Genomic DNA, 21976 nt, shown 5'->3' on the forward strand with positions numbered 1-21976 from the left:
GATCCCACATGCCGCGGAGCGGCTGGGCCCGTGAGCCATGGCGGCTGAGCCTGCGCGTCCGGAGCCTGTGCTCCTCAACGGGAGAGGCCACAACAGTGAGAGGCCCGCGTACCGCAAAAACAAACAAACAAACAAAAATAAATAAATAAATAAATAAAAATAAAAGCACATATTTCAAGGAAATCTACTATAACCTTATTTATGGGAAAAAAAAACCCTGAAGCAAGCAAAATGTCCATTTTTTCCTTTTTAACAGGATTCTCCATTAAGACTGCACTTTTTAAACGCAGAGAAGAGTAGGTTGCTATCAAAGATGTGGATACGACACTGCTTTACAAAATTTTGGTCTTGATAATCTACTGTACTTGTATATTCCACACACGTACAAAAAAGTTACATTAGAAAATAGGTATTGGTCTGAATCTGGTTCAAGAGCTTTTTTAACTATTTTAAGAAGCCGAAAAATATCTTTCAGAAAGATCCCTCTAACCACACACTGACTTCTGTGGGAGAAGATATCATACCACACAGATCATCCAGGGCTCACTTCACTGTTCAACCTCCCACTCAAATGAAATCTCACAGTAGGGGTCACCCTGCCAGGGCTTGCTTGGCTGTGACACTGATGGTGACAAAAGGGCAGTTCAGGAATAGGATGGCTCTCTCGAGAGTAAGGGGGAATACTTAGTGGCCCTCCTGTTCCACTCTCTAAACAGGATCACAGTCATAAAAATAGACAGACACTAAACAGGAGCTTGGATTTCACTGCCCCACATGGCACTCAGAGAGTCTACTGCCAGCCATATACACAGCCCTGCTTCCTAAGTCTTGTTGATCTAGTGAACTTTTAAAAAAAATACAGATCTCAGGGCCCCACTTCCCCAAAATTCTTTTTACTAGTAGTTTCCAAACACTAGTCAGTTATACAATATTCATGGATCCACAGAGAAGTGAGAAAAATAAAGACACTGTAGCAAACTTTTCAAAAAAAGAAAAGCTTAAAATTATCATTAATTATCTGAGATTATATACTTTCTACATTTTGGCATTAAGATGTTTTTCCTTTCACGACATCATGCATATAATAGACCGTTTTTATTTGTTGATTTTATATGTCTATGCTTTCTTAGAAAAATAAAAATTTGGCAACACTATGTTTGTCCAAAATTTCTTCAGCCTTTTACTACTCAGTGATATACAATAGTCTAGAACTGCTTTAGATGATTACATAGCAGGTGGCTGCCTCCTTGCTGAAGACACTTAAAAGTTTCCCATGTATTTATTCCCATACTTTGAAACAATAATAATCCACAATTAATTCTATGTTGTCATATGTGTATGTATGTATACATGTAGATAAATAGATACACAGATCTAAATATCTATATGTATCTAAGCATCTATCTATCTATCCATCTAGCTATTGTCTTCCTTGTCCCTCACCGTCACTTCCAAACAAGTTTCCTTATTTACTTCCTAAAAAAACCCCAGCTCCTTCAAGCACATCTCATCGAATTATAGCACATTTAAAGGAGTTTTGAATTTGGCTAGAATATAAGATGATATTATGAAAGTATTTTCTTAAGTGTGACAATGATACTGCAGTTTTGTAGAAGATTGTCCTCATTCATGGAAGAAGTAAGGTGAAGTATTTAGGAGTGAAATGTCATAATATTTTCAACTTCCTATCAAAACTACATATATAACCAAAAAAAAAGGTATGCATGTGTGTGCCTGTGTGTGCATGTATGTATGTAAAGAGAGAAGGAGGAGAGAGAGAAAAGGCAAATGTGGCAAAACATTAACAACTGGCAAATTTAGGAATGGCTTATGGCCATTCTCTCGACCATTATTTCAACTTTTCTTTAAATTTGAACTTGTTCAAAATAAGGAATTTGGGGGGAAACAAAATAAAATACTCGGGGATGCAAATATAAAATTTTCCTGTATAAACATTAAACAAAAAACATTGTATTAAGAGATATGTACTATCTACACAACTGTCTGTGGGGTATTCCTGCATTTGACATTTTCTCCTCTTGTTTTTTACCCCTTTCTCACTCACTTCAGCTGTATGCAACCTCACTATTACTTCACTAACAAAACAGAAGCAATCAGAAGAGAACTACGACATATTCCTACTGTACACATAGTTGCCTTCCCTTCATTACCACAGAGGGACTGCCTAATAGCAATTCTTTCACTTAGAGGGTGGACCTCATCCCCTCTTGCCTAATCACAGACTTTGCTTCAGCAATTATCTTCTCTCAATCTCTTCTGCATCATTTTCTCTTTCTAAGTGAAGTCCTTTTCGGCATGCAAACTTCCAGTAATACCCCTTATTTAAAAAAATTACAAAAACAGCTCTTTGGATCCCCACGTCCCTTCCAGCATTTCCTCCATCTCTCGGCTCCCCTGAATAGAGAAATTCTCAAAGTTGGTTACACTTGCCCCAGTACTTCATTTGCTTTCCTCTCCTCAACATTCTCCAATGTGACTTTCTTTCTCACCCCTCCACTGGAACCATTTTTCTCAAAGTTCACAAAAGCGATCATCTTGTCAAGTCTAAAGCTTGCTTTCCAGTTCTGATTAGTCTCAGCAGTCCTCAGCATTGAGCACTGTGAAAAGCTTTCTCCACTTGGCCACTGGGGCCTCACGGTCTCCTGGCATTTCCCCTCTGACTGACCTTTCCTTCTTAGCATCCTTGGCCAGTGCTAGAGACGCCATTTGCATGTCTCGTAATTTTGAGTTTAATCCTTCCAGTATGGAAAACATCACTTCACCTGCTCCCACAAAAGCTTCTCCTTGAGTCTTGACCATTTCAGTAAATAGCGCCACAATTCACACAAAGTGGAAGCTTTGTAAAAATCCTGAGCTGTCGTTAACTATTCACTTTTCCTCATATCACATATCTATTCCATTACTAGACTTCCAGCTCCATTTTCAAAATATAGTGCAACCCAACATTTCTCATGACTTCCACCACTATCTCCCTAATCCAAGGGGCCATCCGCTGTCTTCAAGACTGCAAGAACGTTTACGTATTCTCCCCATTTTTATTCTTGCTTTCCCAGAGCAAATTATCCACATGGAAGCCAGAGTGATCTTAAAAGATCTATCATGTATCAATTCCTTGCTCGAAACACTCTGCCTTCTATGTAAAATCATACTTGAAATAAAAGTCAAAATCTATGCTTCAAAGGCCATATACAGTCCATCTCTACCTACCTTCTGACCTCAAATCTTCCCATTCTCCAACCTGCTAACTCCTTCCTTCATTCTATTCCAGTTACAACTTTCTTGTTCTTTATCGAATGTGTCAAGCTCATTCCCACCCAGGGGCCAAAGGTACAATAGCACCCTCCCTTCATTAAAAAAACATGACCTGGGCTTCCCTGGTGGCGCAGTGGTTGAGAGTCCGCCTGCCAATGCAGGGGACACGGGTTCGTGCCCCGGTCCAGGAAGATCCCACATGCCACGGAGTGGCTAGGCCCATGAGCCATGGTCGCTGAGCCTGTGTGTCCGGAGCCTGTGCTCCGCAGCGGGAGAGGCCGCAGCGGTGAGAGGCCCACGTGCCGCAAAAAAAAAAAAAAAAGAAACATGACCTAATTCTGGCCCCAACCTGCCAACCATGCCTTAGTTATTCTAGACCTCAGTTTTTCAAACTGGATGGGCTATAACATCAGTTTACTCTGTCAAGAGAAGCCACTATCTACCTCCTGAAAACCACAGGCAGTGAAGTTTAAAAACTCACCTCTTTGCTACATTTCTCCAGTCGTGTTTGGTAGTCAGCTAGTTTTGTTTGCATCCAGGTTTTGATTCCAGCAACTGGAGAGCTTCGAAGGTTAGCTTCTATTTCTTTCATGTCTTTCAGAGATGATTCAATTGTTTCTATTTCATTAACAAATGCCTGAAAACATAACATAAGCCCTTGTTGAGTTCATGCCTATATAAGTAGATGCCATTATTACAGTCTGTCTGCCTGTATCCCTGCAAATATTTTAAGAACAGACTGCTTGGGAGTCAGGACTTTTAACTATTTAAGAAATACTGTCTTAAGAAATTCATTTCACCTGGATGCTTCATATAGCCATCTGCCAAATTAGATTGGAAATACTTGACTCTCAGCAGGGAATAGTACTTTTAATTAATTTAGAGAAGCCTAATGATTTCAACGAATATAAAATGCAAGAAGTATTACTGGCAAACTTCATTTGTAAAATATGTTTTTCTTAAAGCCTCACCATGTAGCACAATAAGAGCGATATACAATTGGTAATTATGACACTAAGATTGTCACCGTACATAAAAACAGCAGCTACTAATGAACTAAAATTGCTCTTATGTACTCCACCCAAAATTTAATCTGAAAAAGAATAGATACATGTATATGTATAACTGAATCACTTTGATGTACACCTGAAACTAACACAACATTGTTAATCAACTATGCTCCAATATGAAATAAAAATTTTAAAAAATTCTATAACCATGGCCAAAAACAGAAATATGAAAAATCAGTCATTTGTTGACTAGCTATAAAGTCAAAAAAAGGTTTATGATGAAAGATATTTTATCTAGGTTTATTGTCATGTCATATTCTTACAATTTTAATAAGAGCAGCAAATAATAAAGAAGAAGAAGAAAATGTAATTTAGTACAGCAGGTTCCCTAGATCAGCAGAACTCACAGAGCACTGGTCAAGCTGTCTTTGTAGCCCTTCGGCATCTCCTTGGACAGCCTGCTCTTTCATTAAGAAGTCTTTCACACCATCCATCCACTTCTCAATGACTTTCGAATCAGCCTAAATCAAACACAATAACAAAGGGGGATATTACTCAGTGGCATTCAACCTACTACATCTCAAGATCTATTGCTACTGGGAAAAAGGCAACTTTTCAAAACTCTGATAGCATCATTTTCATTTATTTTATTTCTTTCTTTTTTAAACTTCCAACATTGAAAATAATTATTTTCTTCATTGTTGCCTAAAATCCTCATGAGATGATATCTTGGTGATCATCCTAAAAATTTCAAAACACTCTCCAGTGAACAAAGTTATTTTGCTTAACGTGAGCAATATCTATGACTAAAAATTCAAATTAAAGGTAAAAAATGCTTTTCTGGGTATAATCAGCTTAAAAATCGTTCATTCTCATATAATTTAGAACAAGTCTCTCCTTAAGTTGGCTACTCAAAGCAGGAGTAAATAAATAGCACAGTGGAGGGAATAAAATAGATTTTTCTTAGTTCTGCAGTTGGATGCCTTGTTATCTAAGAACCCAGTATGGTCCACTACCCAGCTCCATTCTTTCATCCAACATTTACTAAGCACCCACTGTAATCCAGTTACTGTGTGTGGTACTGGGGGAAATGAGAAAGGGAACATTCTGCAGAAAGAATGAGACTTCAGACAGGTAGTAACACTGGAACTGGGCCTTGAAGAATGCAAATAATTAGGTCCAACTTGAGCTCCAAAACTACAGTAAAGTGATGGTCATTTCTTTCCAAGGTCCCCCATCCATCATTGGTTAGTCTGATTTATTTTCCCTTGCATTGAGCTGAATTTGTTTCCTTGTACTTTCCTCAATTATTTGCTTCTCATTCCTCCCTAGGAATGGAAATAAATTAACTATCTTATTCAAAACTAACCTTCAGATTGGAAGGCAGCCACTATGTCTTCCCTTAGTCTTTTAGTGATTAAACACTCCCAATTCTTTCCATGATGTCTCTAGTACATGATACCCAGATACTGCAATCAACACTGTGATCAACATGCTCTGAAAATTACAACTTTTACAACTTTTTAATGTACTTAAAATATGCCACCGAGAACCAAGTACTCTTATCCTTAAAATGGTGCAATGAATGACGAAGATGGAACCTAACTGGTATTTCACATATAGATATTACATTCAGAAAATGCCATCTAAATTTTTTTTCAGTTTTATTTTTCTTATTGTAGAGCTGGGTTTTGTTTCCTTCATTTTTAAAAATTCGTTTAGATATATATTATTCATAATATTATGGTTAGCTAAAACTCCAAAATTCCCACAACTACCTCAAAAGTACATTTTCCCTATCCCATATTGTTTAATTGACTTCTGTAATAAATTCAGAACTTGCTATTTATAAATATTAAATTTTGCCTTGTTATGTTAACGATACCAGTTAACACTACAACAATAAAAAGCCAACAGAATGATTTGAATTTTTAGTCTCTCCACTTTCTTATCAGCTGTGCCTCCCAGCTTTCTCTTATCTGCAAATCTGACAGTGAGCTATCCTTTTTCTGTTGGGTTTTTTGGGGTTGGGTTTTGGGTTTTTTTCCAGATGAAAAATAAGGCCAATTACAGTGCCTACCTGAGCATTCCCCCATGAGGACACCATCTCATTCATTAACCAACCAACTTTCAGCTTCGTTTTCAAAACATGGGAATCAACATAATTCTAGCATCTAAGTAGCTTTCCACTTCCTTCTGATAAGGTTATAAGAGATTTTCTCAAATACTTTGCTGATATCAAGACTTACCCAAAATGATAGTTTGTCAGCATTATTTGAACTAAATAAGCACACATGAAATGTGAGACTATGAATCTGTATTATCTAATAATCTAGTATCCCTCCTCCAAAAAATAAATAAAAGCAAGCAGTACTTAGGAAATGGGTTCAGACAAGGCTTATGAGTGGTATCCATGCTGATTTCTGGTGACCACCATTCTTTCCTAAGCACATATAAGATCTCTGGTTGATCATTCATCTACAGCTTTGCCAGGAACTGACATCAAGCTTACTTCAGGTCTGTAGCTTCTAGAAAATAATGTTCCCCCTTATTTAGGACATTCACCCATCTCCATTTTTTTCTGGTAATTTCCTCACAAGTTGCATAATCCGACCTTGAGATCATGGGTAAAATCCCACGCTACTCAGGATGTAGATTTAGGCATCTGAAGGACTGTGTCATTTTTCCATCTAACTCATAATTCAGGCTCTAATGCACCCTCAATAATGACCATTCTCCACTTTCTAGTTTGCAGGGTCATTCTCTGACGAAGATGGGAAGCAAAAGGTGCTTATATAGCTGGGCCTTTCTGTCTACTCTCTTCATGTTATACCACCCTGTGCAAGCACTTCCTCGTTCCCCTTGTCCCAAGCAAGCTTTGAAAGCCCTTTCAGTCACACTGTGCACTTTCCCCAAGCTTCCTTTCCCTCTGTTCTTTAGCTTGTCTGTCACCGTTCTCATACACCCACACTACTCATATATTTTCAACTGGTGACCCATCTCTTCTTCTGGGTTTGCTCCAGCATTCTCAGATCTTATCCTAGAAGACTGCTTAGGAAGACATGATCAGGGCAGGGTGGAGTGGGGTGTGTGTAAAAGATAAAAGTGCAAAAACAGAGAAAGTACGAATATACCTGTGGAGTTCATAAAGGGCCTTTTTAACTGTCCAGTTTAACTTGTTACCACTTCTTGCACTGTTAATCTCCAGTCTGAACTTTTTGAGAATTCAAGGCAGCATTACTGCTGTGTAAGTGGGCAATTCATTAAATCTAGTTTGGAATAAGGAACACTGATAGTCTCCTGGGCCAAGAATTTTTGAACTTTATATGGAAGCATTATATTCCAAGAAGGTTTTAACCACAATCAGCCTTGACTGAAGCAAGCAGCCTCAGTGAGCCCCATCACTGGCATAAAGGAGAGGAAATTTTATGGCATCAACCCCCTTCCTCCCTCCTTCAGACACATACAGACCCTTGTGCGCACACACAATTCACACACACCTCCTCCTCCTCTTACAGTGAAACATGAGAAAAAAGAAAGAGGGAAGCAACAGACATAGACAAGCCACGTAGACCAACTGATCGTCCCAATAGGAACGAAGGGAACACAGAGGAATCTGAAAAGAATTTTCATGACTAAAAATCCTGCAGGTAATCCTGACCGCACTGAGTTCTAAGACAGGCAGTGTGCCCCATGAAAAGAAAGACCAAGGTCTGAATACCCAGTTCAGCACCTTACCAGCCATGAGGCCTTGAGAAGCTAATTTCTCAATTTCTCTTCAGGGAGCTTCCATAGCTCACCTATAAAACAGGAATAATAATAACTGCCTCGCCTGATTGTTTTGAAAAACAGAGATGGTACAGAGCGGGTCTGCAGTAAATGGTAGCTAGTATTACTCAGATCTACAAAATCAAGTGCTTTACTACCAAGATTAACCCCATGAAAGAATTACCACTTCAAGTTCTGGTGTCTATTCCTAACAGACACTTGATAGGAATGGGTAGCCAGGGTGAGTACATATTTGCATAAGCATCCGTTTAATGTGTTTAAATGCTGCCAACATTAATGCTTGTTCCATCACGTAACTGTTCAAAAGTGGCTGTCTGTTTGAAAGAACTACTGCTTATGATAGTTCTGACTAGACCCGGCTAAATTCAGCTAGCAGAAGGAAGCCAAGGACATGAGGAAAGGCCCAAACTCTAGAAATGCCTGATAACAGAAGCTTCACAAGGCATCCCTACCCTGTGGCTACACAGTGTGGGAAAGGTTTTACATCACTAAGATCACTACTAGCAGCCATTTGTGTGCAGGTAAATGCAGGAGATAGACAGTTCTGCTCTGCCCTCTAGTATCTCCTCTTTCCCTAGAAGGAAAATATTACCTCAATCCACTTGCAGCAGATGTTTCCTGTGCTTTTAAAAAAACCAGAATCTGCTCATCTTTAGGTCAATTGTACAGCAAAGAGGTTACAAAGAAAGTGAAGGAGCTCACATGAAGAGTGCTCCTCTGCCCATTTAAAAATCACTCAGCTGGGGCTTCCCTGGTGGCGCAGTGGTTGAGAATCCGCCTGCCGATGCAGGGGACACGGGTTCATGCCCGGTCCGAGAAGATCCCACGTGCCGCGGAGCGGCTGGGCCCGTGAGCCATGGCCGCTGGGCCTGCGTGTCCGGAGCCTGTGCTCCGCAACGGGAGAGGCCACAACAGTGAGAGGCCCGCGTACCACAAAAAAAACAATGACAACAAAAAAACACTCAGCTGATGCACTTTTGAGTTTCTAATGCACAATAATGAGTATTTAATTTTTTCACCATCTACATCAACTTGCAGAATGAATACAGAAATAGATAGAGATATATGGAGATACTTAAATTGGGTAATTTCTAACTTTCTATCTTCTCTGGGGAGACTTCACTTCTTTTAGAGCAATACGAAAAACTTTAAAATACTAGTAAATTTCTAAAATAAATGTCTGCTATTATTTCACATGCAACAACAAACTGTAAGTACTAATCTAGGGTAAGCACTTCTCATTCCTATTTATACTCATAAATTCTCAAAGAAATATAAAATGACTAATACGGTAGTTTTGAAAACCAAAGTATGGAATACTCTCGTTTGGAGGGGTCAAAATGCTACATTGACCATCACTGCTCAAAAGCGCTGATTTGTAAGCACGTTGGGTGAGCGACACCTACTGCTGGGTCACAGAAAAGGAATGTGAGGTCATTAAAACAATTCCGTTAACCCCACACACCCCATCTTCTAGCCCTCAGTCCCTGAGCCAGGGATAGAGGAAATCTGAAGCCTGGTAACTCTGGATTCAATACAATAAGATTCCAAGGTACACAACTTCTTCCCAGGATTTTATTTACAGCTAAATTCTTGGCATTTTATTTTGCTCCTCCTCCATCTGTTGGAATGTCCACAGCTTTTTAAGCAGCCAATATCTAACCCAAGATATAGGCAAAAGAATTGTGAAAACGAATTAAAACAGTATTTTAAGGCAGTAGAGTTTTCTGTTTGTTTTACAATGTTCATTAACCTCAAAACACTCTAAAAAGTGTTCCCTCGCTTAGTAGGGAAGGCCAACAGTGACTTTGCTACTACATTTATTTATCAGAAACCACCAGAGTTCTTAAATTTAAGGTTCAGAAAGCACCAATATTCCCTTTATTAAAGTAAACTGCATTCAGAATGAGAAAAAAGAAACTCTTAGGAGATCATTCTATCAGTTATATGTTACCTAGAAAGAATTAAATCAGCTACACTGCATATTTTTGTTAGAAAATATTTACCATTGGGTTTTTACCCTGAAATGTGTTCCAACGTCATTTCTACACCTGGTTCTGCATGTCTCAGAGCTCCAGCACGTCCCCCTCCCCACTCTGCGTGAGAACACAGTGTTCAGCGTGTGTCTTTGCTCGGCAACCGAAGGAAGAGGTATGACTACATGGGTGTCCTGCCAAGGACAACTGGGCATTTAGATTTTATAGATCCAACCTCATTAGACGGGACGAGTGTGTATGACGTCTGTAGGCACCTGCAAGGCAGAGCCTTTCACATCCGCTTACCTGCAGTACACCAGACAAGGTTCCTGAGCTCAAAGAGCTCATGCCCTGGGGGAGGACAGACAGGCAGGTCTCAGCCATACTAAAAGTTGGCCTGAGATGGGGTTCTTGTGAAGGTGTAAACAATGTGTAGAAGAAAAGGGAATAATTAGCTGCAGGTGTGATGGTGAGTAAGACCAAAGACTGCTCGTAGAAGCAGCTTACACGTAAAGGATGTGCCGAGGAGGCTGTGAATTCCTAGCAAGTAAATGACATTTCCGGAGAAAGGCAATTGTCCAATGTGTTCTTTGTGACCCACCGCACTGTCTCCCCGCCCGAAGCAGTGCACAGGAGAAGATGCAGACAGGGCTCCAGGGCAAGAAAAGGGCAGGAGCTATGAGATGTTCATGAGAGCACTTTGTACTATTATGGCAAAGACAACCAGATCCTTTCCAGAAATACAACTGGCATCAGTGTAGACAGTGAATTCAAGAGAGGAGAGGCTGCAAGCAGGAGCTAGATTTAAAGGGTAATGGGATTATCAGGGCAAGAGATGACACGGAAGTCTGCAAACAGAAGAAGGGGCTAAAGAGACGATCCAAAGAGGAGGGAGCGTTGGTAAATACCAGTGTAAGAGAGAGTTTTGTGCGGTCCTTGAGGACAGTTTCACAATTTCAGGGTTATACCACCCTGCAGGGGTCACTGAATACACGAAAGGAAATAATATGAAATGCCCTGGCAGCCCCTGAATTCAAAAATAGTATTGCTGGTGATAAGTAGCGTCTTAGGAGTTTATAATATTTAATCCCCATAATTCATAAGAAAGTCATGTCAGTAAAATCAACAGTGAAAATATGACCTTTTTTGTGTATTTTTAAATATTTTGCTTCCTGGAAGGAGTGGTAGGTCTTTCCGTGAGAGTTTTTAAAAGCACCAATTAACATTTTAATTCTTAAGTACAGGAAGTGAGGTCATTAATTTGGCATGGAATAGATTAAAAAAAAGAAGAATTTAAGAACATATTTGAGCATGACGCTGTGAATAACAATGCTGGCCCAACCTCTACCTGTACGAAAGAAACCAGCCATGTAGATAAAGGAAATGCAGGCACATAAGGAAAACACTATTTGTCAACAAATAACAGAAAACTAAAACTTGCACATAAACAGATAACAAGATAACCTGACAAGTACTGTAGGATGGTAGGAAAAAAGTAAGTGCATAGCTATGAAAATACTTTCAAAGTTTACATGTCAATGAAAAGCATTATTATTTTCAGTAGTGGGATTGATACTCCAATCCATACTCATGCATTTGTGTACCGTCTATTTACATATCCCTCATGGAGTTCCAGTATCATCTGGTTCTGTCAGTGTGGAAAAAATGATTAGAATTAGTAATATTCAGGAACTTTTCTTCCTGACTTAGAGTATGTTAACCTCAGCAAGGATCGCTGTGAATGTTAGCTGCCTCCAGGAAAGGAAATGGTACTGGGGAAGAAAGGGAACTCTAAACTCTCACTCTCAATACTTTTCGATTATTCAGTGTCTTCAGTGAGGAGTATTTATGTATTTCTTATATAATTTACAATGCACTTTAAAAATTAACAAGTCGGGCTTCCCTGGTGGCGCAGTGGTTGAGAGTCCGCCTGCCAATGCAGGGGACACGGGTTCGCGCCCCGGTCCGGGAGGATCCCACATGCCGCGGAGCGGCTAGGCCCGTGAGCCACGGCCGCTGGGCCTGCGTGTCTGGAGCCTGTGCTCCACAAAGGGAGAGGCCACAACAGTGAAAGGCCCGCGTACCGCAAAAAAAAAATAAATAAATAAAATAAAAAATAAAATAAACAAGTCAACCACTTTGTTCCTAAGAAACATCATCATAAATTGGCACTGAATCAAAAACCTACTATATACTTCATGCCTTAAAGACAAGTAGAACTTGAATGCCTAAAAAAATAGATACCAGGTCGTCGAAAAAGGAAAAACAATTTTAACCTGTAAATGAATATTTACTGCAATTATCTCTAGGAGAAAAAGTAAAAGTTTTTCTAAGTGAATTGTAAGTTATTAAGTAACAAGCAATTCCTTCAAAGCAAATAAAGGAGCAAAAATGTTCTTTAGAAATAACCATTTCAATAAAGAAGCTGAATTAGGGAATACTGACATTGTCAACGATCTTGTAATTAGGAAACAAAAAATAAATTAAAAATTTGTAATTTACATTCCAAATCTGTTACTGTAATAAAAGCAATCAAAAAAAAAAAAACTAAATATCCAGACACAGGTGATTAAAGTGAGATATTTTTAATGGAAATAAATGTAGCATATGCTCCAACTGGCCACTTTAAGTGCCTGGATTTGTTACATTAGTAACAACCCAGTAAAGCCTAAATCTGGATTACTATCACCACAGGACTCTATTTTGTGTTTTGGAGGAATGTTTATTCTCTTTAAATTCCATATTAAAATATTGGCATGCATTTAGCTAACCCTAAAATAAATACACTTTTAAGAGTCAAAGGAGATTAACCATTAGATTAATCTTCACCTGTAAATTTCCCGAACTACATCTCAGATTTAAATATGAAAACAAAGCAATGATCTTTTTAATTTGATCAAAAAAGAACTGTGAAAAACTCATGAAAAAAGAATAAGTATAATCCAAAAAGTCAGAGCTACATGAGCTGTGTGGGAAATACTTAATCCAGCATTGCTCAACCTTGGCACTACTGACATTTGGGCCAGAAAATTCCTCCATTGTGGCGGTGGTCCTGTGCATTCGCTGTAACCTTGGCCTCTACCCACTAAGGTGCCAATAGCACCCTCCCTTCCCCACAGGTGTGACAACCAAAAATGTCTCCAAACATTAATAAACGTCCTTCTGGGAGGAAAATGACCCCTGGTTGAGAACCACTGACAATCCAATGCTTGGATCATAACCAAAAATTTTAAATTATGAATAAGGGTAATTTGGGTTTTTAAAGTTGGAAAGAATTACAATTGAAGACAGACAAGGGGAAGTGGATCCACTCACAAAATTAAATGAGCCAAAAATACTGAACTACAAAAAAACACCCTCCTCTTCAAAATTAATGGTTTGTTCTAATGAGATCTCACTATAAAACTGCAGCTTAAACTTAGAGAAAACCACTTCCTTCCACTACCACCACACACACACACACACACACACACACACACACACACAGCCCTTGCCATCTTTATTCCCCTGGTCATGAATTGGAATTGTCCATTGACTCCTGTGTCAAAGAGCTTCCCTCAAAGTTCAGTGCTCACCACACTTGCTGGTCTTTCTGGATCTCTTCACACTGATCTGTATAGTCTACCAGCTTCTACCACATGTTCTCTGATTTTGATTTTGAAAACATCATTTTCATAAATTTTGTCTCATATATATTCATAAATTTAATCTCATATATATTCTCGTGGGATCTAAATCCAAATATATATATATATATGTAAAATCTTCAAATACAAATATATATATGTAAAATCTTCAAATACAAATATATAATATATATATACACACACACACACACATATATATATCCCCAAATCTAAATCTCCTGTTACTAATCTCATTTTATTCACGGAAAAATATTATTGAGTGCCTTCTCTGTGCCAGGCACTGTATGAGAAGTATACCCTGGGATACATCAGTGGAGGAAAAAAACCACAAAATACCAAGGTAAAGAGGCACTGGGGGTGGGGGGCGGTAGGGAAGAGGGTGCGATTGGTTCATTCTTCATCCAGACCTTTTCTATTAGAAAACCAGGTGATTTGGAAACTTCACTACTTCACTTCTCCATCTTCCTCACAGGTGAAATGTTAAAATTCTGACTGTCCCGTCTGACATGGACTTTGACCACTTTCTCCTACGTCCTCACATTTATCCTTTCCTCTGGAACTCTCCATCCAGTTGACCTCTACCAAGAAGCCTTTTTGCAAGGCCAAAGGAGATAAATGTGTTCCCCAGCACATTAAAAGTATGTCTTTGGTTGGGATTTATACATTTCAACTTAAGTATGTAATAAACATGGGGCCAGAAAGAATGCAAAATACTCAAATAATAGTTAGTTACTGATAATTACTATTTTACTCTGTAATAAACTTAAACTCCTAATGGCCTTTAGATTTACCTCAAAAGTTCTGAGTTTGGGGGTAATTTCTTCAAGCAAATGCAGATCTTTGGAAACCTTGGCCTTTAGTCTGTTCCACTTTCCTTGAACATCATCAAATTCTTGCTTATATAGTTTTTCTACATCTGGAGAAACATTTTTCTCCAAAGCCTTTGTTTCTTCTGCAAGTTTATGCAGTACAGGTTTTTGATTCTCTAGGATTTCATCAAGGGCCTGGAAAACAGTTTTCAAGATTAAAAATACACACAGTAATTTGTCTGTGCAGATGTAATAATACTGGCTATAAACAGTCAAAGTCACTTTTTAAAAAGAATTTGATCAAAAAAGAATTGTGAAAAACTCATGAAAAAATAAGTGTAATCAAAAAAGTCACATGGGCTTCCCTGGTGGCGCAGTGGTTGCGCGTCCGCCTGCCGATGCAGGGGACCCGGGTCCCCGCCCCGGTCCGGGAGGATCCCACATGCCGCGGAGCGGCTGGGCCCGTGAGCCATGGCCGCTGGGCCTGCGCGTCCGGAGCCTGTGCTCCGCAGCGGGAGAGGCCACAGCAGTGAGAGGCCCGCGTACCGCAAAAAAAAAAAAAAAGTCACAGCTACATGAGTTGTGTGTCGTTTAGACACCATCTGTCCTCTGCACTAAAAACCTGGGAGGACCCCACGTGCCGCGAAGCGGCTGGGCCCGTGAGCCGTGGCCGCTGGGCCTGCGCGCCCGGAGCCTGTGCCCCGCAGCGGGAGAGGCCACAGCAGTGAGAGGCCCGCGTACCGCAAAAAAAAAAAAAAGTCACAGCTACATGAGTTGTGCGTCGTTTAGACACAATGTATCCTCTGCACTAAAAACCAGCGGAACAAAAGGCCCAGTGAGGGCCCAGTGTGCTGGGCTCCATGGTGGATCTGTTGCATCTGATGAAATAGTGCAAAGGCACATATCTTAAATGACCAGGGAAGCATTTTCATTCAATACAGTAAAAGAACAACACAATCGATTGTCTTCATTTCATTAAAGATACTTTATATGGTTGAGAATTTTAAGCTAGTCACAACAGAAGGAGAAAAGATGCTTTTATTCTATTAAAAATATTTAATAACTATCTTTTAGCTGCGGTCCTACATTATAGTGATTAACCTTCAAATTACAAGAAATATAAGAAATGTTTGACTAATTATGACCAAAACTGATACATTTTTTTAATAGCTGAAAAAACATTTCAAAATATGTGACATGAGATATTAGAAACGAGCCTAAACTTCTTAGGTCTATAGGTCTTAGGACCTATAATATATATTACCTTTTCTTCCTGCAGGGCCTTCTCCACCTTTGCAAGATCATTCAAGACATTCAAAGACGTCTGGGCCTTATTTTCGGAATCATTTAGCAGATCTGTCAGCGTTTTCAATGTTTCCAAATATTCACGTCCAGGTCGGCTCTTCAATTCTGTTTATTGAAAAATACTTACTATGAGAAAATAATGGCAGGAAACTAATATTGTTATACATACTGTTAATCTTCCTATTTAATAAGTGAATTCTAATACACAAGAAGTTAAACTCTGTAATTAAGATTTAAAAGGGTCTCTGTTAGAGGCACAATAAATCACTCCATTGGCATTTCTGAGAGTCATATAGTGACTTCATTCCTGCGGATGTTGATGTTTGAAATATTAAGTAACCCACCATCATTTTTCTTCATTTCATCATGATGAAATGACTCTCTGAAGATGGTACTACAATGTTCCTTTTGTCTCATACAATCTCCTTTTCCCCAGTAGCTACACAAAGAATAAAAGGAGACAAAAATCCCCTCAACCAGTCTTCCTCTAAGTTCAGGCGTGTAGACAAACTGCCATCTGCAGAGGGGTGGACGTTACACTGAACAACACAGCCAGGCCACACAGGTACCCTGAGAAATAACAGCTGCACAAGGCAGCTGGAGTGATGTCTACTTCAGCCACTGATGTCAAATTTACAGACAAGCTACACTCGTGTGGAGGGGAAGCCAGCTCATTTGAAGCACAAAGAGGTGAAACCAAGTAGCAGCAAAAGTCACAACAGCCAAAGGGTGGAAACAACCCAAATGCCCATCTACAAATGAATGGATAAACAATATATGGTGTATACATACAATGGAATACTACTCAGCCTTAAAAAGGAAGGAAATTCCGACACATGCAACCCACACAAAAGAACTTTGAGGATAAGTGAAATAATCCAGTCACAAAAAACCAAAAAATGTATGATCCCACTTAGGTGAGGTATATAGACTAGTCAAACTCATAGAAACAGAAAGTAGAATGGTGGTTGCCAGGGGCTAGAGGGAGGAAGGAATGAAGAGCTGCTGTTTAACGGGTACAGAGTTTCGGTTTTACAAGACAAAAAAGCTCTGGGGATGGGTTATACAACAATATGAATATATTTTCTACTACTGAACTCTACACTTTAAAATGGTTAAAATGGTAAATTTTATGTTATGTATATTTTACCACAATTAAAAACAACAAAAAAAATAAATTTACCAATTGTTTTAAAGTTAAGAAACTGAACATTTAAACTGCCTTGTCAAAAATGAAAGCATATTTTGTAACAGCAAATTGAAAAGGAGGTACTCTCAAACGCTTCACAGTCTAAGTTAACTGAATACAATAAACAAAGAGTATGGTGGCCAAATGCCTTTCCAGAAGAAAGGAAAGATGATACATTTGCTTACCATGCAAATACAGAGTCTTACAAGTCATTACATAACCTACAATTGCTGCAAGGAACGGTATGGTTAGCTGTTTAGCATGCACTCCCCATAATATTACATAATGCAGCACAATTCCTGACTTAAAAGCCAAGGAGAAAAAAATATAATATATGAGGGATGAGCTTTCAAAAGCTTTAACAGTTAACTTTCCCAAACCAGGCTTATTTCAGAAGTCAAAACTCTTGAATATTTTTCAGACTTTGAAAGAGGAACACAATTTCTTTGAAAAGAGGAGATGGCATTGCTAAAACTTTAACCATTTTGAGCAAACAGAAGCAAGTGATCATTCTTTTTAGGCCTGCTAGTAATGATTATCAGCTGGCCTCCTTCAGTGAAAAGGAGAAACAACATCCCTAAAAAAACTCTTTAAAAATCATCATGTCCTATTTACCCAATTTTAATAGCACATGAAAGCTGTCTGCATTTTTACAAACAAGGGTGAATCCAGGAAATAGTCTGAGTATACTTTAAGAACTGGAACAGTACCAGGCACAGAGGAAAACAGAGTGAGGCTGGTGCAAAACAAGCAAGTGTACTAAAGGTCTAAATATTGGGAGTAATTTTTAAGTTAAGGCAAACTGAGAAAGGAGATGGTGGACTTGTCTAATAAAAAAACGCAAGAGAATGGGTTTACCATTCTCGAGCTGTTGGTGACGCCCCTCTAAATCCTGTTGCACAGCTTGGTAACGGCCCACAAAGCTCTCAAAATCCCGCTGGACAAAATCTGGGGCAGAAGGCTGAGACTTCAGGGCTGAGCAGCTAGCACGCAGCATTTCAATTTTGGGATGGTGGCTACGGAGGTCTGTTAATTCTTGCTGTGAAGAGAAAATATGACCACATGATTCGCTGAAGATGAACATCCTCACAGAAAGTTAATCAGAGCAGAATTAACCTAAAGTTCAAGATACAAGGAGCATCTTCTTTAAATACAGGACTGGACATAGAATTCTTTCATGTTCTGGATGGTTGTCTTTACCTGACAGGAATCCTTCAAGCTTGGCAAGGACTGCTGGGGAGATTCTGAAAAGGGCGTGTGTTTTACCCACTCCTCTTTTGTCTTTATGGTCTTTTCAAGCTCATCAAGGTGCTTACAATAAGCATTTATATCCTCCTGTAGCTGAATCTTTCTTGCTAGATCTTCCAAATGCTGGGATATATTCTTCCATTCTGATACTACCTTCTCCAGAACATTTTTTATTTCTTCAGTAGGAAGACCTTCTACACAGACATGAAAAATAAGCAGACACGTCATAAATTATTACAAAACTTGTTTTGGATTTGTTATAAACATTCTAACGTATTCAAAATAATGAGGCAATGTCATACATAATGATCACTCCCTTAAGTCCCTTTTAACACAACAACATTGTAATGATGCACTTAAAAATAACTACGTTTAATTCTTTGATAAAAACGGGAGAGGGGGAGCTTAAAATAGCAGTTCAGGAGGAGGATGGCCAACACAAAAAGCACATCAGTCGAGTGTCAGCCACTGCCTTTTCTACAGAACATGTGTCTCCATCCTTGGCAACCTACTGTTCTACCAGTTTCTAGTCTGAGCACGAGAAAGAAAATGAACTGTCTGGACTTGTCTGGGGCTCTGACGTCAGAAGGTAGACCCCCTGTCATCAAGAAAAACAGCTGGCTAGAAAAAGGAGGAGGCAGCTTGAGACTTGTGATCAAGCCACAGGTCATAGGAATTGCAAAACGAATGGCTGGAACTCCTAGCGCTGGGAGCAATCTGGGGAGTGCAGGAATACTACACCAGGAGCCAGGCCCAAGAAGCATCAGCAAGCCTACTGGAAATGCTACACACAGACCAGTAAATGCCAAAATATCAATGCAGTGCTACGATCATCTACTTTAGAAACACATCAGGAAAAAAAATGCCATTATGTTGATTACTGACATCTGATAATTTTGTCTCATATTTTTGAGAGGCAGAGAATGTTCATAGAAATAATAGTTACATATAATAATAGGTTTGATCATAGTCCTTCTCTTAATATAAAATACCACTGAATCCTTGAAAATTACTATGAAAAGGTATGGGAAATCTACAAAGGAATCTTTATGTCCTGAGGAAAGCATGCACTTTGAAAAAATGGGTTTAACATCTTTATTATTTGAGCAGGAGCGATAAAACTTTGTAAAATATGTCATCAAAATCCAGGGTAACGAGAGCTCTAAAGGGGAAAAAAAGGCCTGTAAAACAAAAGGTCACTTAGGATCCACAGATGATGCAATTTTGAAAATTTCTGTAACACACCATATCCACTGAAAATTAGAAATGCAAACGTGACATAACATAATCTGAATATATCACCCATGTCAACTGCTGAAGTAAACTGTCCACCATCACACAAGTAATAGAACATTACACCTAGACAAAACATTCACACCACAGTCCAAGTTCAATTATCCCTGTTAAGGGAGGTCAACTAACTAAATTACCACTTCTCTTTTTTTTTAATTAATTAATTTATTGAGTTAGTTAGTTTTGGCTGTGTTGGGTCTTTGTTGCTGCCCACGGGCCTTCTCTAGTTGTGGCGAGCAGGGGCTACTCTGCGTTGCAGCGCGCAGGCTTCTCATTGCGGTGGCTTCTCTTGTTGCACAGCATGGACTCTAGGCGCGTGGGCTTCAGTAGTTGTGGCACACAGGCTCAGTAGTTGTGATGCACGGACTCTAGAGCACAGGCTCAGTAGTTGCGGCGCCCGGGCTTAGTTGCTCCACAGCATGTGGGATCTTCCCGGACCAGGGCTCAAACCCGTGTCCCCTGCATTGGCAGGCGGATTCTTAACCACTGCACCACCAGAGAAGTCCTAAATTACCACTTTTCTGACAATCTGAGCAATGGAGATCTAGGCTGTGTGTCTGCCAGGTCAGTTCTATTTTAAGTGGGCAAAGGAATAATATCAGCCACTTCATTTACATGTCAGGACAATGTATGATAAACAAGAAAGAAAATTAAACTGGCAAATAAAATTTTGAGATGGAAAATTATCACCACTAATCCAGAAAATAGCTAAGAGGTACTCATTTTAGATACTAGGGAAGCTGAAGAAACTTCTTCCATAGTTTTTTTTAATTCCCTGACAATATTTCACTATCCATTCACTTCACGCTTTCAAACCAATTCTCAAAATTTAAATCTCCCTCCTCTAAGCTTGATATAGTTTGGACCAGTGTCAAGTAATAAATAAAGCACAATTTACATTTTAAAAAAGGAAAACTGTACATTGTCTTTTAAAATAATTGTTTTATTCCCAGAGATCCAAAGTTGTAGCTTTTTCTATTTCTACAGAACATCCAACTCTTAGATGCCTAATCAAAAGCCAAAATCAATATCCCATCCTTTTATCAATTTTCTAGAAGGGATAACATATAACATATTCCTGTCACTTACTCTCACGTGACTTTAGCTTTTCAATATATCACTATTAAAATCAAGGGAAATGTTTACAAAACATAGGATCATCATCAAATTCCATAGGCTTATATGTTTATATATTGGGAATTCTTTTTGGAGGGAGGTGGTAAAAGAAAATTTTACTTTGGCAGCATTGGGGAAATGTAGTTACATTAAGGTAAATTCATTGAGATTATCTGAATTTTGATCACTTTTGGTGCATTATATTGATTTATGACAGGTATATTTTAATAGTTAAATTTGATAAGGTGTTACTTATATTTGAAATTTTTACCTGTATTAAAGAACTATTTTTCCCCCCACAGACCCAGTGGCTCAGGGGAATGTAAAGATTAATATTTTTCCCAAGCAGTTTTACATATGATTATTTTTCTTGTCTTGCTTTGAAAGGCTTTTCTTATAAACCCTATTCCTTACTCGAACAATGATAAGTGCTTTGGAGGTCTGCTGAAACTCTCCTTGACAAAAGCCACAGACACCCATGGCAGAATTAGGAATATTAGTTTGACGAGAATCTTCTAAAATGTAGCTTTTAATCTTTATACTTTTTGACTTTTTATTATAGAAAATGGAAATATATACAAATAAATAGAACAGTAGAATGAACCCCCTGTACCAATTACCCAGCTTCAGTAATTAATGACATTCTACCATTCTTGAATTATCTATATACCCCTACTCACTCCTCACCCATTTAACATTATTAGTACTTTCACATTTCTTAAAGTAAAATTTACTTACATTGAAATACATGAAACTGTGCTGTTCTGAGAAACCTACACACACTTACCAATACATAGAATATTTCCGCCTCTCTAGAAAGTTTCCTGGAGTCCCTAATGGATCAATCACCCTCCTCCACCCCAAAAAACCACATTTTAAAAAATGCTTGGACTATTTTTCCCTCTGCCTTTTGAAAAATATTTTGATTTATTTTGTATATATACTGGGGTCACACACACATACATACACAAAAGTATGTATGTGCCCAGTATATGTTCATTTATTTAGAAATTATGGAAATGTACCACTGTCATAGATTATGTGTACAGCTTAATTTCTTCCTTCCTTCCTCCCTCTATCCCTCCCACCCTTTCTTCCCTTCCTCCTTCTTTCCTTCCAAACAGAATAGTATTTTCATTCAAACTCCACCTTAGCTAGGTGTCTTACTACTGGGTGTGGACACCCCACTTGGAGATTACTTTTTCAAGTATTTATTTGAAGGGACCTAGAGACAGAGCGAAAATATAATTTCCCTTGAGATACTTCAATAATTACAATAAAGTGTGTGTTAAACTTATGTTAGTTACAATCATAGATTCTT

At 38.8% G+C, this 21976-nt stretch overlaps 1 protein-coding gene across 10 annotated transcripts in view; it reads right to left on the minus strand.

Moving 5' to 3' along the window:
• The window catches only part of UTRN (utrophin), a 517905-nt gene that overhangs the window by 338431 nt on the left and 157498 nt on the right, over positions 1-21976 (minus strand). For all 10 annotated transcript variants that reach the window (XM_055087454.1, XM_024122697.3, XM_024122701.3 and 7 more), the window contains 6 exons: positions 18199-18440; positions 17857-18037; positions 15769-15914; positions 14487-14699; positions 4691-4804; positions 3755-3910 (listed from right to left, as the gene is read on the minus strand). In XM_055087454.1, coding sequence (XP_054943429.1) covers positions 3755-3910; positions 4691-4804; positions 14487-14699; positions 15769-15914; positions 17857-18037; positions 18199-18440 — 1052 coding nt within the window. The remainder of the gene's footprint in view (positions 1-3754; positions 3911-4690; positions 4805-14486; positions 14700-15768; positions 15915-17856; positions 18038-18198; positions 18441-21976) is intronic.

This window comes from Physeter macrocephalus, chromosome 10, assembly GCF_002837175.3.
Source record: "Physeter macrocephalus isolate SW-GA chromosome 10, ASM283717v5, whole genome shotgun sequence".
Lineage (NCBI taxonomy): Eukaryota > Metazoa > Chordata > Mammalia > Artiodactyla > Physeteridae > Physeter > Physeter macrocephalus.